A 15,995-nucleotide genomic window follows, 5' to 3' on the forward strand; every position below is an offset into this window, starting at 1 on the left:
GTATTCCAGGCACCCACCACCCTCTGCGTAAAGAACTTTCCACGCATATCCCCCCTAAACTTTTCCCCTCTCACTTTGAACTCGTGACCCCTTGTAATTGAATCCCCCACTCTGGGAAAAAGCTTCTTGCTATCCACCCTGTCGATACCTCTCATGATTTTGTACACCTCAATCAGGTCCCCCCTCAACCTCCGTCTTTCTAATGAAAATAATCCTAATCTACTCAACCACTCTTCATAGCTAGCGCCCTCCATACCAGGCAACATCCTGGTGAACCTCCTCTGCACCGTCTCCAAAGCATCTACATCCTTTTGGTAATGTGGCGACCAGAACTGCACGCAGTATTCCAAATGTGGCCGAACCAAAGTCTTATACAACTGTAACATGACCTGCCAACTCTTGTACTCAATACCCCGTCCGATGAAGGAAAGCATGCCATATGCCTTCTTGACCACTCTATTGACCTGCGTTGCCACCTTCAGGGAACAATGGACCTGAAAACCCAAATCTCTCTGTACATCAATTTTCCCCAGGACTTTTCCATTTATTGTATAGTTCACTCTTGAATTGGATCTTCCAAAATGCATCACCTCATATTTGCCCGGATTGTACTCCATCTGCCATTTCTCTGCCCAACTCTCCAATCTATCTATATTCTGCTGTATTCTCTGACAGTCCCCTTCACTATCTGCTACTCCACCAATCTTAGTGTCGTCTGCAAACTTGCTCATCAGACCACCTATACTTTCCTCCAAATCATTTATGTATATCACAAACAACAGTGGTCCCAGCACGGATCCCTGTGGAGCACCACTGGTCACACGTCTCCATTTTGAGAAACTCCCTTCCACTGCTACTCTCTTGTCTCCTGTTGCCCAGCCAGTTCTTTATCCATCTAGCTAGTACACCCTGGACCCCATGCGACTTCACTTTCTCCATCAACCTACCATGGGGAACCTTATCAAACGCCTTACTGAAGTCCATGTATATGACATCTACAGCCGTTCCCTCATCCGTGGAATCTCCCTGTTCAGCATCGTGGGGAAAGTCTTTGCTTGAGTCGCTCGAAACAGGCTCCAGAAGCTGGCCGAGCGCATCTACCCTGAGGCACAGTGTGGCTTTCGTGCAGAGAGATCGACCCTTGACATGCTGTTCTCCCTTCGTCAAATACAGGAGAAATGCCGCAAACAACAGATGCCCCTCTACATTGCTTTCATTGATCTCACCAAAGCCTTTGACCTCGTCAGCAGACGTGGTCTCTTCAGACTACTAGAAAAGATTGGATGCCCACCAAAGCTAGTAAGTATCATCACCTCATTCCATGACAATATGAAAGGCACAATTCGACATGGTGGCTCCTCATCAGACCCCTTTCCTATCCTGAGTGGCGTGAAACAGGGCTGTGTTCTCGCACCCACACTTTTTGGGATTTTCTTCTCCCTACTGCTTTCACATGCGTTCAAGTCCTCGGAAGAAGGAACTTTCCTCCACACAAGATCAAGGGGCAGGTTGTTCAACCTTGCCCGTCTAAGAGCGAAGTCCAAAGTACGGAAAGTCCTCATCAGGGAACTCCTCTTTGCTGACGATGCTGCTTTAACATCTCACACTGAAGAGTGCCTGCAGAGTCTCATCGACAGGTTTGCGTCTGCCTGCAATGAATTTGGCATAACCATCAGCCTCAAGAAAACGAACATCATGGGACAGGACGTCAGAAATGCTCCATCCATCAATATTGGCGACCACGCTCTGGAAGTAGTTCAAGAGTTCACGTACCTAGGCTCAACTATCACCAGTAACCTGTCTCTAGATGCAGAAATCAACAAGCGCATGGGAAAGGCTTCCACTGCTATGTCCAGACTGGCCAAGAGAGTGTGGGAAAATGGCACACTGACACGGAACAAAAAAGTCCGAGTGTGTCAAGCCTGTGTCCTCAGTACCTTGCACTATGGCAGCGAGGCCTGGACAACGTATGTCAGCCAAGAGCGACGTCTCAATTCATTTCATCTTCGCTGCCTCCGGAGAATACTTGGCATCAGGTGGCAGGACCGTATCTCCAACACAGAAGTCCTCGAGGCGGCTAACATCCCCAGCTTATACACACTACTGAGTCAGCGGCACTTGAGATGGCTTGGCCATGTGAGCCGCATGGAAGATGGCAGGATCCCCAAAGACACATTGTACAGCGAGCTCGCCACTGGTATCAGACCCATCGGCCGTCCATGTCTCCGCTTTAAAGACGTCTGCAAACGCGACATGAAATCCGGTGACATTGATCACAAGTCGTGGGAGTCAGTTGCCAGCGTTCGCCAGAGCTGGTGGACAGCCAGAAAGGCGGGGCTAAAGTGTGGCGAGTCGAAGAGACTTAGCAGTTGGCAGGAAAAAAGACAGAGGCGCAAGGGAATGGCCAACTGTGTAACAGTCCCAACAATCACATTTTTCTGCAGCACCTGTGGAAGAGCCTGTCACTCCGGAATTGGCCTTTATAGCCACTCCAGGCGCTGCTCCACACACCACTGACCACCTCCAGGCGCTTACCCAGTGTCTCTCGAGATAAGGAGGCCAAAGAAGAGGTTTGCCTTGGATGGGGTTGACCTGCTCCTAGGTAATGATCTGGTAGGGGTGAAGGTGGTAGCTCCCCCGCCCCCCAGTAGTGAAAGAAAGACTGGAGGAGGTCAGAGAGACAGGGCAGTGGCAGGAGGTGGCCCCTGCAGTTTCCATGAATGTGTCGTGGATCGGGCCATGATCAAACCAGCTCCCCAGAGGAGACTGCATTGGCACTGCAGGCAGATGACCATGAGGTCTGCCTGCCCGAGACTTTCTTTGGAAAGTTAGGAGACCCAGGGAATGAATTAAATAGATTTTCCCTAGCTGAGGCTCAGCGAGCCGACCCAGTATTGTGAGAGTTAGCACAGGCTGCCCAGTCTGAAAGTGAAGCAGAGGGAGTCCCTGATTGCTACTATTTAAAGAATGAGGAAATTGAGCTATCTTCACAGACCTGAGAGCAAGGAGTGGGCAGTGGTTCGCCAGTTATTGGTGCTACAGAGGTACCAGAGAGAAATATTAAGAAGGGCCCACGAGACTACAGTGGCTGTACATGCTGGTATAGGAAAGACCAAAGCCGACATAAGACAGCAGTTTGACTGGCCAAAACTCCACAAAGATGTGGTGGAGTACTGCAGGAGTTGCCACATGTGCCAGGTTGAGGGGAAACCCCAACCTACAGTGAAACCAGCACCCCTAAGTCCTGTACTGTTGTTAGGAGGACCCTCCAGCAGAGGACTGGTGAACTGTAAGGGACCCCTGCTGAGAAAAAAAGGTGGCAGGGAAGCACACGGCTGGCAAAAGGTGAGGCAAAGAAGGGGAAAAGGTGACCAAGAGGACAGGTTAAAGGAAGTCCAGGAGGAATCCCGGATGAAAACCCCTACTGTCCTGTCAGCCAACCCCGAAAAATTTGAAAGGTTAGACCCCACATCCTCCTACGTAAATGCAGATTCTAGAAGTACCCCACCAGAGTTGCTAACAGCATATACAGGAACCTGCAGAGACAAAGAAAGACCTCTCGGGTGCAGAGAAACCATGGGGATGATGCCTCACCTAGTCGATGTGCTACAAGTGAGCGCAGTAGGGTCTGCACACATACCTGCAGGCAGGAATGTTCCAGACAACAAAGGGGAGATTAACAAAGAATCCTCCCCCATAGTCAGAGGAAAAGGGAACCACCTTTGCATGACTTAGCAAAGCACTGAGAGTTCAGGATAGACCTGCCTAACTCTCCTGAAACAAAAAATGACCTCAACAGGAACAAAGACCCGAGGCTGTCATGGCAATGGGCAAACTGAAGAAAAACTTTCCCAAAGAACCACATGGTTACTAGGATGCCAAAAAGGGGAAATTAAAGCAGCACTGGCACCCAGAAAAGACAATTTTAATAAGCTTTAAGATTTATGAATGAATGGAAATGAATAAGAGAAATACATATTTTTTCTTTCTGTATCTTATAATTTTCTCTTGACATTTTCATGAAATGTGCTTCTCAAATCGCATTTCATTCCCCTGGATGTAGAGGTGTCATGCAGGCCCCCACTTGCCAAGAATGAGGCATATTAATTTCACCACATGAACATGAAGTTTCAAATGGTTGCTGGGAAGAAGAGAACGCCTATTACAAGGGCTGCCAGACTGGATGGAAAGACATTTTTTGCATATTGACAGATGGTACTTAACCCACAATAGATCTTTGATAACCAGGTATTGTGTGTAGAGGAGGTATTCTAAGGTTTGCTAGGACAAAACAATCCACAAGGGCCAGGATGATTAGGCCGACTGGTCACATGACTAACTGGCTGTTGCAGGTTTTTTTGAACTCACCACAGAGAATTTGAACTCAGAAAGCTCTGTGCTCCTGAATTGAAAAGACCTCCTCCCCTCCTCTGCTCCCATCTCTTTCTCACGATCCTCCAAGACCCATTGAAAACACATGAACCCCAAGAGAGAAAAGTCTCGTACAGTGAACAAGGTTTAAGAAGAATACTGGGCCCCAACGAAAAGCAAGATCAACCTACAAAAGGACTCTATAGAGAGCTCAAAGAACTGTAACAAACTCTTCAGATATTGCCTCAAACCTTTCCACTTTATCTTTTCTTCTGCTCTTTGCTGTCCCTATCTGCATGTGTGTATCGCTTATGCGTTTTAGCTTGGGCATGTCGTGTATCCGTGGGCGTTAACCAAATTAGAGATTTTAGTTTAAGTTTAATACATTTCACTTTTCTTCTTTAAAACTAAGAAAGCCTGTTTGTGCTCATTTCTTTGCCTTATAATTGGAAAGCAGTGAAGAAGGATTCAACAAGGGGGAGCTCAAAGCACAGTATGTTTAAAATCAACCCTGTTACAGTAAGATCAGGTGAAAGCTGAGAGGGATCCCAAGATACCTTTCTCACCTGGTTGTAACAACTAGTAAAGTTTTATTAATAACAGTAAGGTGTTGCAGTGTTGGCAAGGTTTTATTAGCAGTAACAAAGGGTCAACTAATAAATGAAGGAATGGCAGGGGTGCTTTAACCTTGACAGTGCATCTCCTGTGCTATGTGGGAGCTCCAGGATACTTCATGTGTCCTGGAGAACCATTTTTGCAGGAAGTGTTGTCAATTGCGTCAGCTTCAGCTCTGGGGTTTGAAACTTGAGCGGCAGCTGGCAACACTGCAGTGCATTCATGAACATGAGAGCTACATGGATAGCATGTTTACAGATGTGGTCACCTCACAGCTTAAGAGCATGCAGGGAGAGAGGGAATGGGTGACTCCTAGGCATTCAAAAAGAATCAGGCAAGTAGTGCAGGAGACCCCTGAGTTCATCTCAGTCTCCAACAGGTACTCAGTTCTGAAATACTGAGGAAAGTGATGCTTCACCTGGGGAGTGCAGCCAGAGCCAGGTACATGGCACCACGGATAGCTCAGCTGCACAGTGTGGGGTACAGGGGAGACTGGAAGATAGTGATAGGTGATTCAATAGTCAGGGAACAGACAGACGTTTCTATAGTGGTCGACATGAATCCAGGATGGTATGTTGTCTCCCTGGTGCCAGAGTCAAGGATGTTACTGAGCGGCTGCAGAGCATCCTGAAGGGGGAGGGTGAACAGCCAGCAGTCGTGGTCCACATCGGAACCAACGACACAGGTAGAAAGAGGGATGTGGTCCTGCAGTCAGAATTTAGGGAGCTAGGTAAGAAATTAGCAAGCAGGACCTCAAAAGTAGTCATCTTCGGATTACTCCTAGTGCCACGCACAAGTGAGTATAGAAATAGAAACATAGAAACAGAGAAACATAGAAAATAGGAGCGGGAGTAGGCCATTCGGCCCTTTGGGCCTGTTCCGCCATTCAAAAAAGGATCATGGATGATCGTCCAATTCAGTACCCTGTTCCCACTTTCTCCCCATGTCCCTTGATCCCTTTGGCATTAAGAAATATATCTATCTCCTTCTTGAATATATTTAATGATTTGGCCTCCACTGCCTTCTGTGGTAGAGAATTCCACAGGTTCACCAACCTCTGAGTGAAGAAATTTCTCCTCATCTCAGTTCGAAATGGCATACCCCGTATCCTGAGACTGTGACCCCTGGTTCTGGACTCTCCAGCCATCGGGAACATCCTCCCTGCATCTTGCCTGTCTAGTCCTGTTAGAATTTTATCGGTTTCTATGAGATCCCCTCTCATTCTTCTAAACTCTTGTGAATATAGGCCTAGTCGACCCAATCTCTCCTCATACGTCAATCCTGCCATCCCAGGAATCAGTCTAGTAAATCTTCTTTTCACTCCCTCCAAGGCAAGAACATCCTTCCTCAGATAAGGAGACCAAAACTGCACACAATACTCCAGATGTGATCTCACCAAGGCCCTGTATAACTGCAGTAAGACATCCTTGCTCCTGTACTCAAATCCTTTTGCAATGAAGGCCAACATACCATTCGCCTTCCTAACTGCTTGCTGCACCTGAATGCTTGCTTTCAGCGACTGGTGTACAAGGACACGCAGGTCTCGTTACACCTCCCCCTTTCCCAATCTATCACCATTCAGATAATAATCTGCCTTTCTGTTATAACCAAAGTGATAACCTCACATTTATCCACACTATACTGCATCTGCCATGCATTTGCCCACTCGTCCAACTTGTAAAAATCACATTGGAGCCTCTTTGCACCCTTCTCACAGCTCACCTTCACCAACCCCCCCACCCCCCGCCCAGCTTTGTGTCATCTGCAAACTTGGAAATGTTACATTTAGTTCCCTCACCCAAGTCATTAATATATATTGTGAATAGCTGGGGCCCAAGCACTTATGCCTGCGGTACCCCACTAGTCACTGCCTACCATGCAGAAAAAAGACCCGTTTATTCCTACTTTCTGTTTCCTGTCTGTCAATCAATTCTCAAATCCATGCCAGTATATTACCCCCAATCCCATGTGCTTTAATTTTGCACACTAACTGCTTATGTGGGACCTCATCAAAAGCCTTCTGAAAATCCAAAAGCACCACATCCACTGGTTCTCCCTTATCTATTCTACTAGTTACATCCTCGAAGGATAAGACAGATGAATGCATGGCTGGAAAGATGGTGCAGGAGGGAGGGCTTTAGATTCCTGGGACATTGGAACCGGCTCTGGGGGAGATTGGACCTATACAGGCCGGACGGGTTGCACCTGAACAGAGCCGGGATTGAGTTTAAACTAGGTTGGCAGGGGGATGGAGACATGAGGGTAGACTCAGTTGGGACAAAATCAGAAATGAAAATGGAAGGCAGAAAGTTAATGGATGAGTTTGGAAGGCAGAGGAAACAAAGGTTAGAAAATTTTAAAGAAGTTTGGCAATGCTCAAGGGTATCTATTTCAATGCAAGGAGTATAGCAAATAAAGCAAATGAGCCAAGGGCACAGATAGACATGTGGCAGTATGATATCATAACTATAACTATAACTATTCCTGGATAATTGGGGCTCTTTCTGGGGTAGGTGGGACCTCTACAAACAGGATGGTCTTCACCTGAACCAGAGGGGTACCAATATCCTGGGGGGGAGATGTGCTAGTGCTCTTCGGGGGGGGGTTTAAACTAATTCAGCAGGGGAATGGGAACCTAAATTGTAGTTCTAGTGTACAGGCTGTTGAGAGTAGTGAGGTCAGGGATAAGGTTACAAGGACGCAAGAGGGCACTGGCAAGCAAGAACTTGGTTTAAAGTGTGTCTACTTCAACGCCAGGAGCATCCGGAATAAGGTGGGTGAGCTTGCAGCATGGGTTGGTACCTGGGATCTCGATGTAGTGGCCATTGCGGAGACATGGGTAGAGCAGGGGCAGGAATGGATGTTGCAGGTTCCGGGATTTAGATGTTTCAGTAAGAACAGAGAAGATGGTAAAAGAGGGGGGTGTGTGGCATTGTTAATCAAGGAGAGTATTACAGCGGCAGAAAGGACGTTTGAGGACTCGTCTACTGAGGTAGTATGGGCCGAGGTTAGAAACAGGAGAGGAGAGGTCACCCTGTTGGGAGTTTTCTATAGACCTCCGAATAGTTCCAGAGATGTAGAGGAAAGGATAGCGAAGATGATTCTCGACAGGGGCGAGAGTAACAGGGTAGTTGTTATGGGGGACTTTAACTTTCCAAATATTGACTGGAAATACTATAGTTCGAGTACTTTAGATGGGTCAGTTTTTGTCCAGTGTGTGCAGGAGGGTTTTCTGACACAGTATGTAGACAGGCCAACCAGGGGCGATGCCACATTGGATTTGGTACTGGGTAATGAACCCGGCCAGGTGTTAGATTTAGATGTAGGTGAGCACTTTGGTGATAGTGATCACAATTCGGTAAGGTTTACCTTAGCGATGGGCAGGGACAGGTATATACTGCAGGGCAAGAATTATAGCTGGGGGAAAGGAAATTATGATGCGATTAGGCAAGATTTAGGATGCGTAGGATGGGGAAGGAAACTGCAGGGGATGGGCACAATCGAAATGTGGAGCTTATTCAAGGAGCAGCTACTGCGTGTCCTTGATAAGTATGTACCTGTCAGGCAGGGAGGAAGTTGTCGAGCGAGGGAGCCGTGGTTTACTAAAGAAGTTGAAGCACTTGTCAAAAGGAAGAAGAAGGCTTATGTTAGAATGAGAAGTGAAGGCTCAGTTAGGGCGCTTGAGAGTTACAAGCTAGCCAGGAAGGATCTGAAGGGAGAGCTAAGAAGAGCAAGGAGAGGACACGAGAAGTCATTGGCGGATAGGATCAAGGAAAACCCTAAGGCTTTCTAATAGGTATATCAGGAATAAAAGAATGACAAGAGTTAGATTAGGGCCAATCAGGGATAGTAGTGGGAAGTTGTGTGTGGAATCAGAGGAGATAGGGGAAGCGTTAAATGAATATTTTTCGTCAGTATTTACAGTAGAGAAAGAAAATGTTGTCGAGGAGAATACTGAGATTCAGACTACTGGGCTAGATGGGATTGAGGTTCACAAGGAGGAGGTGTTAGCAATTTTGGAAAGTGTGAAAATAGATAAGTCCCCTGGGCCAGATGGGATTTATCCTAGGATTCTCTGGGAAGCCAGGGAGGAGATTGCAGAGCCTTTGTCCTTGATCTTTATGTCGTCATTGTCGACAGGAATAGTGCCGGAAGACTGGAGGATAGCAAATGTTGTCCCCTTGTTCAAGAAGGGGAGTAGAGACAGCCCTGGTAATTATAGACCTGTGAGCCTTACTTCGGTTGTGGGTAAAATGTTGGAAAAGGTTATAAGAGACAGGATTTATAATCATCTTGAAAAGAATAAGTTCATTAGCGATAGTCAGCACGGTTTTGTGAAGGGTAGGTCGTGCCTCACAAACCTTATTGAGTTTTTCGAGAAGGTGACCAAACAGGTGGATGAGGGTAAAGCAGTGGATGTGGTGTATATGGATTTCAGTAAGGCGTTTGATAAGGTTCCCCACGGTAGGCTATTGCAGAAAATACGGAAGTATGGGGTTGAAGGTGATTTAGAGCTTTGGATCAGAAATTGGCTAGCTGAAAGAAGACAGAGGGTGGTGGTTGATGGCAAATGTTCATCCTGGAGTTTAGTTACTCGGGGTGTACCGCAAGGATCTGTTTTGGGGCCACTGCTGTTTGTCATTTTTATAAATGACCTGGAAGAGGGTGTAGAAGGGTGGGTTAGTAAATTTGCGGATGACACGAAGGTCGGTGGAATTGTGGATAGTGCTGAAGGATGTTGTAGGGTACAGAGGGACATAGATAGGCTGCAGAGCTGGGCTGAGAGATGGCAAATGGAGTTTAATGCGGAAAAGTGTGAGGTGATTCACTTTGGAAGGAGTAACAGGAATGCAGAGTACTGGGCTAATGGGAAGATTCTTGGTAGTGTAGATGAACAGAGAGATCTTGGTGTCCAGGTGCATAAATCCCTGAAAGTTGCTACCCAGGTTAATAGGGCTGTTAAGAATGCATATGGTGTGTTAGCTTTTATTAGTAGGGAGATCGAGTTTCGGAGCCACGAGGTCATGCTGCAGCTGTACAAAACTCTGGTGAGACCGCACCTGCAGTATTGCGTGCAATTCTGGTCACCGCATTACAGGAAGGATGTGGAAGCTTTGGAAAGGGTGCAGAGGAGATTTACTAGGATGTTGCCTGGTATGGAGGGAAGGTCTTACGAGGAAAGGCTGGGGGACTTGAGGTTGTTTTCGTTGGAGAGAAGGAGGAGGAGAGGTGACTTAATAGAGACATATAAGATAATCAGAGGGTTAGATAGGGTGGATAGTGAGAGTCTTTTTCCTCGGATGGTGATGGCAAACACGAGGGGACATAGCTTTAAGTTGAGGGGTGATAGATATAGGACAGATGTTAGAGGTAGTTTCTTTACTCAGAGAGTGGTAGGGGCGTGGAACGCCCTGCCTGCAGCAGTAGTAGACTCGCCAACTTTAAGGGCATTTAAGTGGTCATTGGATAGACATATGGATGAAAATGGAATAGTGTAGGTCAGATGGTTTCACAGGTCAGCGCAACATCGAGAGCCGAAGGGCCTGTACTGCGCTGTAATGTTCTAATTCTAAAAAAAAAGAAACATGGCTTAAGGAGGGACAGGAATGGCAGCTTAAATTTCCTGGTCACAGGGTTTTCAGACACGGGACAGAAAGGGAAGTGGAGTGACAATTTTGGTCAAGGAAACAATTCCAGCTGTGAGGACAGATGATATGTTGGAAGGTTCATCAAATGAGGCCATACGGATTGAGCTGAAGAACAAAAAAGGACTGCTGGGAGTGTACAATAGACCCTGAAACTGTCAGAGGGGGATGGTAGAGCAGAGATGCAGGCAAATCTCTGAGAAGTGCAAGAACAATAGGGCAGTAATAGAAGGGGATTTTAATACCCCAATATTAACTGGGATAGTTTTAGTGTGAAAGGAACTGAGGGTGCAGAATTCTTGACCAGCACTCAGGAGAGCTTTTTTGCCCAGTATGGAGCAAGTCCAAGTCCATTTTTAGGAAATGAAGCTGGGCAGGTGGAAGGGGTGGCAGTGGGACAGCATTTTGGTGGTAGTGATCTAATTCAGTCAGTTTCAACATAATTATGGAAAAGGACAGAGATAGAACAGGAGTTAGAGTTCTCAATTGGGGAAAGGTCAATTTTACTAAACTGAGGAGTAATTTAGTGAAAGTGGACTGGAAAAAGCTACTCAAAGGTAAATTAGTGTCAGAGCAGTGGGAGGCATTCAAAGGGGAAATTCAAGGCGTTCAGAGTAAACATTATCCCACAAAGAAAATGGGTGATATGGCCAAATCTAGAGCCCCATGGATGTCATGGAGCCGACAGGGTAAGATAAGGCAGAAAAGGAAAGCATACTACAGAAAGACGAGAGGAGTAGAGAAAGTGAAGGGGTGAAATCAAAAAGGAAATTAGAAAAGCAAAGAGAGGGCATGAAACAATATTGGCAAGCAAAATCAAGGTAAACCCAAAAATGTTTTAGCAATACATTAATAATAAGAGGATAACAAAGGAGAGAGTATGGCCCATAAAAGACCAAAAAGGTAACCTATGTGTAAGGGCAGAAGATATTGGTATGGTTCTTAATGAATACTCTGCGCTGTCTTCATAAAAGAAGGGGACGATGCAGATATGTAGTTAAGGAGGAGTGTGAAGTATTGGATGTGATAAACATAGGGAGAGAGGAAGTATTTTTTTAAAAATTCATTCATGGGATGTAAGCGTCACTGGCCAGGCCATCATTTATTGCCCATCCCGAATTGCCCTTGAGAAGGTGGTGGTGAGCTGCCTTCTTGAACCACTGCAGTCTATTTTGGGTAGGTATACCCACAGTGCTGTTAGGAAGGGAGTTCCAGGATTTTGACCCAGCAACAGTGAAGGAACGGTGATATAGTTCCAAGTCAGGATGGTGTGTGACTTGGAGGGGAACTTGCAGGTGGTGGTGTTCCCATGTATTTGCTGCCCTTGTCCTTCTAGTTGGTAGAGTTCGCGGGTTTGGAAGGTGCTGTCTAAGGAGTCTTGGTGCATTGCTGCAGTGTATCTTGTAGATGGTACAAACTGCTGCAACTGTGCGTCGGTGGTGGAGGGAGTGAATGTTTGTAGATGGGGTGCCAATCAAGCAGGCTGCATTGTCCTGGATGGTGTCGAGCTTTTTGAGAGTTGTTGGAGCAGCCATGTTTAAACCAAGGCTGTAATGAGGTCAGGAGCTGAGTGGCCCTGGCGGAACCCAAACTGAGCGTCACTGAGCAGGTTATTACTGTGCAAGTGCCGCTTGATGGCACTGTTGATGACACCTTCCATCACTGTACTGATGATTGAGAGTAGGCTGAGGGGGCTGTAATTGGCCGGGTTGGACTTGTCCTGCTTTTTGTGTACAGGACATACCTGGGCAATTTTCCACATTGCAGGGTAGATGCCAGTGTTGTAGCTGTACTGGAACAGCTTGGCTAGGGGCGCAGCAAGTTCTGGAGCACAGGTCTTCAGTACTATTGCCGGAATATTGTCAGGGCCCATAGCTTTTGCAGTATCCAGTGCCTTCAGTCGTTTCTTGATATCACGCGGAGTGAATCGAATTGGCTGAAGTCTGGCATCTGTGATGCTGGAGACTTCAGGAGGAGGCCGAGATGGATCATCAACTCGGCACTTCTGGCTGAAGATTGTTGCAAATGTTTCAGCCTTAACTTTCGCACTGATGTGCTGGGCTCCCCCATCAATGAGGATGGGGATATTTGTGGAGCCACCTCCTCCAGTTAGTTGTTTAATTGTCCACCACCATGCCCGGCTGGATGTGGCAGGACTGCAGAGCTTCGATCTGATCCGTTGGTTATGGGATCGCTTAGCTCTGTCTTTCACATGCTGCTTACGCAGATTGGCACGCAGATAGTCCTGTGTTGCAGCTTCACCAGGTTGACACTTCATTTTGAGGTATGCCTGGTGCTGCTCCTGGCATGCCCTCCTGCACTCTTCATTGAACCAGGGTTGGTTTCCTGGCTTGATGGTAATGGTAGAGTGGGGGATATGCCGGGCCATGAGGTTACAGATTGTGGTTGAGTACAATTCTGCTGCTGCTGATCGCCCACAGCTCCTCATGGATGCCCAGTTTTGCATTGCTAGATCTGTTCGAAATCTATCCCATTTAGCACGGTGATAGTGCCACACAACACGATGGACGCTATCTTCAATATGAAGACGGGTTTTCGTCTCCAGAAGGACTGTGCGGTGGTCACTCCTACCAATACTGTCATGGACAGAAGCATCTGCGGCAGACAGATTGGTGAGGACGAGGTCAAGTATGTTTTTCCCTCATGTTGGTTCCCCCACCAGCTGCCGCAGACCCAGCCTAGCAGCTATGTCCTTCAGGACTCGGCCAGCTCGATCAGTAATGGTGCTACCCAGCCACTCTTGGTGATGGACATTGAAGTCCCCCACCCAGAGCACATTTTGTGCCCTTGCCACCCTCAGTGCTTCCTCCAAGTGGTGATCAACATGGAGGAGTACTGAGTCATCAGCTGAGGGAGGGCGGTAGGTGGTAATCAGTAGGAGGTTACCTTGCCCATGTTTGACCTGATGCCATGAGACTTCATGGGGTCCAGCGTCGATGTTGAGGACTCCCAGGGCAACTCCCTCCCTACTGTGTACCACTGTGCCACCACCTCTGGTGGGACTGTCTTGCCGGTGGGACAGGAAATACCCGGGGATGGGAATAGCATCCTTGAAAGTTGATAAATCACCAGGGCCAGATGAAATGTACTCTAGGCTGTAAAAGAAGCAAGAGAGGAAATAGCAGAGGGTCTGACCATCATTTTCCAGTTCTCACTGGATACAGGTGTGGTGCCGGAGGATTGGTGCGCTGCTAACATTGTATCTCTGTTTAAAAAGGGAGCGAAGGATAGACCGAATAATTACAGACCAGCCGGTCTAACCTCAGTAGTGGGAAAATTATTGGAATCTATTCTGAGAGACAGGATAAACTGTCACTTGGAAAGGCACAGGTTAATCAGGGATAGTCAGCATGGCTTTGTTAAAGGAAGAGGGTGGTAATGGTCTGGAATTCACTGCCTGAAAGGGTAGTTTGAGGTAGAGACCCTCAACTCAATCAAAAGGAGTCTGGATATGCACCTCAAGTGCCATAATCTGCAGGGCTATGGACCAAATGTTGAAAGGTGGGATTAAAATAGGTGGATCGTTTTCAGCCGGCACAGACACAATGGGCCAAGTGGCCTCTTTCTTTGCCTTCAAAATACTATGATTGTATGCGTAGCAGCCACTTAAGTGCCTCTTCCTCCGCCACTGGGATATAACCTGTGGCCTGTGGGGAAGGGGGCCTCTGCTACATGGGGAGGTTGCCCAGTAAAATGAGGCACCCTCTCTGCGAGCTTGGGGGAGGGGTCTCTCTTCTGTGGGCAATCTGTGACTCATGGAGGATCCCCACCAGGAAACCCTGCACCTCTTTGAACCATTCTCTCCATGCACTAAACTCCCACCCTCGACCCCTTCGCCAGGGCCTGCCGGTCTGGCCCCAGTGGCTCAATCTCATTTATCTTGGATCCAGGCTTCTGCGCTGGGCCAGGGTCCAAGGTCTCTTGCAGTACCGGCAGTGCCATCTCTCCCAGTGGCACTGCTGATGCTGCTGAGCTGCGGGCCCTCTGATTGGCTGGCAGTTCTTGGAGGCAGGATGCCTGTCTTTGAAGGGATGGGGAGTGTGCATACAGTTTTGGTCTCCTTATTTAAAGAGGGATATACTTCCATTGGAGTCAGTTCAGAGAAGGTTCACTAGATTCCTGGGATGAAGGGGTTGTCTTTTGAGGAAAGATTGAGCAGGTTGGGCTTTCACTCATTGGAGTTTCGAAGAATGCGGGGTGATCTTATTGAAACAGCTAGAATTCTGAGGGGGCTTGACAGGATAGATGCTGAGAGGATGTTTCCCCCTTGTGGGGGAATCTAGAACCAGGGGGCACAGTTTCAAAATAAAGGGTCTCCCATTTGAGATGGAGATGAGAAGGAATTTCTTCTCTTAGAGGGTCGTTAATCATTGGAATTCAGAGAGCTGTGGAGGCTGGATCATTGAATATATTTGAGGCTGAGCAAGAAAGATTTTTCATCTCCAGGGAATAAAGGGTTATGAGGCGAGGCAGGCAGGATAGTGGAGTTAAGGCCACAATCAGATCAGCCATAATATTATTGAGCAGCGGAGAAGGCTCAAAGGGCTGAATGGCTTATTCCTGTTCCCATTTCTTATGTTCGTATGTAAAATTCCATAGGAAGGATGTCGCTTACATTGATCATGAAAATCTTTGGAATATTGAGAATGGAAAGTGGCTGACATGACATGAAATTTATTTATGATTTACTAACATTGATATATTTTTACTAACCTGCTGCATTGACATCGCCACTAACTTTCTGGCATGAACTTCTTGTCCCTGGCCCATGGATATTGCCCTGCAATCTAAAGAGAACACATCAGTTACCCATTACACAGCAGCTTTTTTCAGTGTTGTATTAAAATTTTATCATACACAAATATCAACTGCAGTTAACCACAATAACAGTAAAATACTGACAAAGGGGCTTTACTAGTGATAAGTCTGTGGCAGTGGCTTAAACCTGAGGTCCAACCCCCAGTGCATAAAATTCATGAGGTTTAAGGAATGTCGACTGAAATTAGTCTCCACTCTCCTTTCACAAGAACTGCTCAGCTCAGATAGAATAATAAAAAAGGGGAATGGGCATTTCCAGCATTCCACCTCAATTCCCCATTCACTCACTGGCTCAGCAGTTGTAAAGGAAGAACATGCTATGCCCAGACACCCAGAAGCTATGCAATGTACCTGAGGAATTTAGAAAAGGACATTGATTCAAATTTCAGAAACTCACCAGTAAGTAGAAGATAGAATTGGGACCTGCTGACTCCCAATCTCCATTGGAAGTCAGCAGATACGAATCTGAGAGGCTTACACTTGCATCTCATTTTTTTGTCCTTCCACTCTTGCCAGGCCCTGCCA

At 47.0% G+C, this 15,995-nt stretch overlaps 1 protein-coding gene across 1 annotated transcript in view; it reads right to left on the minus strand.

The window, feature by feature from the left end:
• LOC137367180 (dynein axonemal heavy chain 8-like) overlaps nucleotides 1-15,995 on the minus strand; it is a 2,531,605-nt gene that overhangs the window by 288,744 nt on the left and 2,226,866 nt on the right. The window contains exon 155 of the mRNA XM_068028616.1: nucleotides 15,366-15,439. Within this exon, the coding sequence (XP_067884717.1) occupies nucleotides 15,366-15,439 (74 nt within the window). The remainder of the gene's footprint in view (nucleotides 1-15,365; nucleotides 15,440-15,995) is intronic.

The sequence above is a fragment of the Heterodontus francisci genome, chromosome 3 (genome assembly GCF_036365525.1).
Source record: "Heterodontus francisci isolate sHetFra1 chromosome 3, sHetFra1.hap1, whole genome shotgun sequence".
In the NCBI taxonomy this organism is placed as follows: domain Eukaryota; kingdom Metazoa; phylum Chordata; class Chondrichthyes; order Heterodontiformes; family Heterodontidae; genus Heterodontus; species Heterodontus francisci.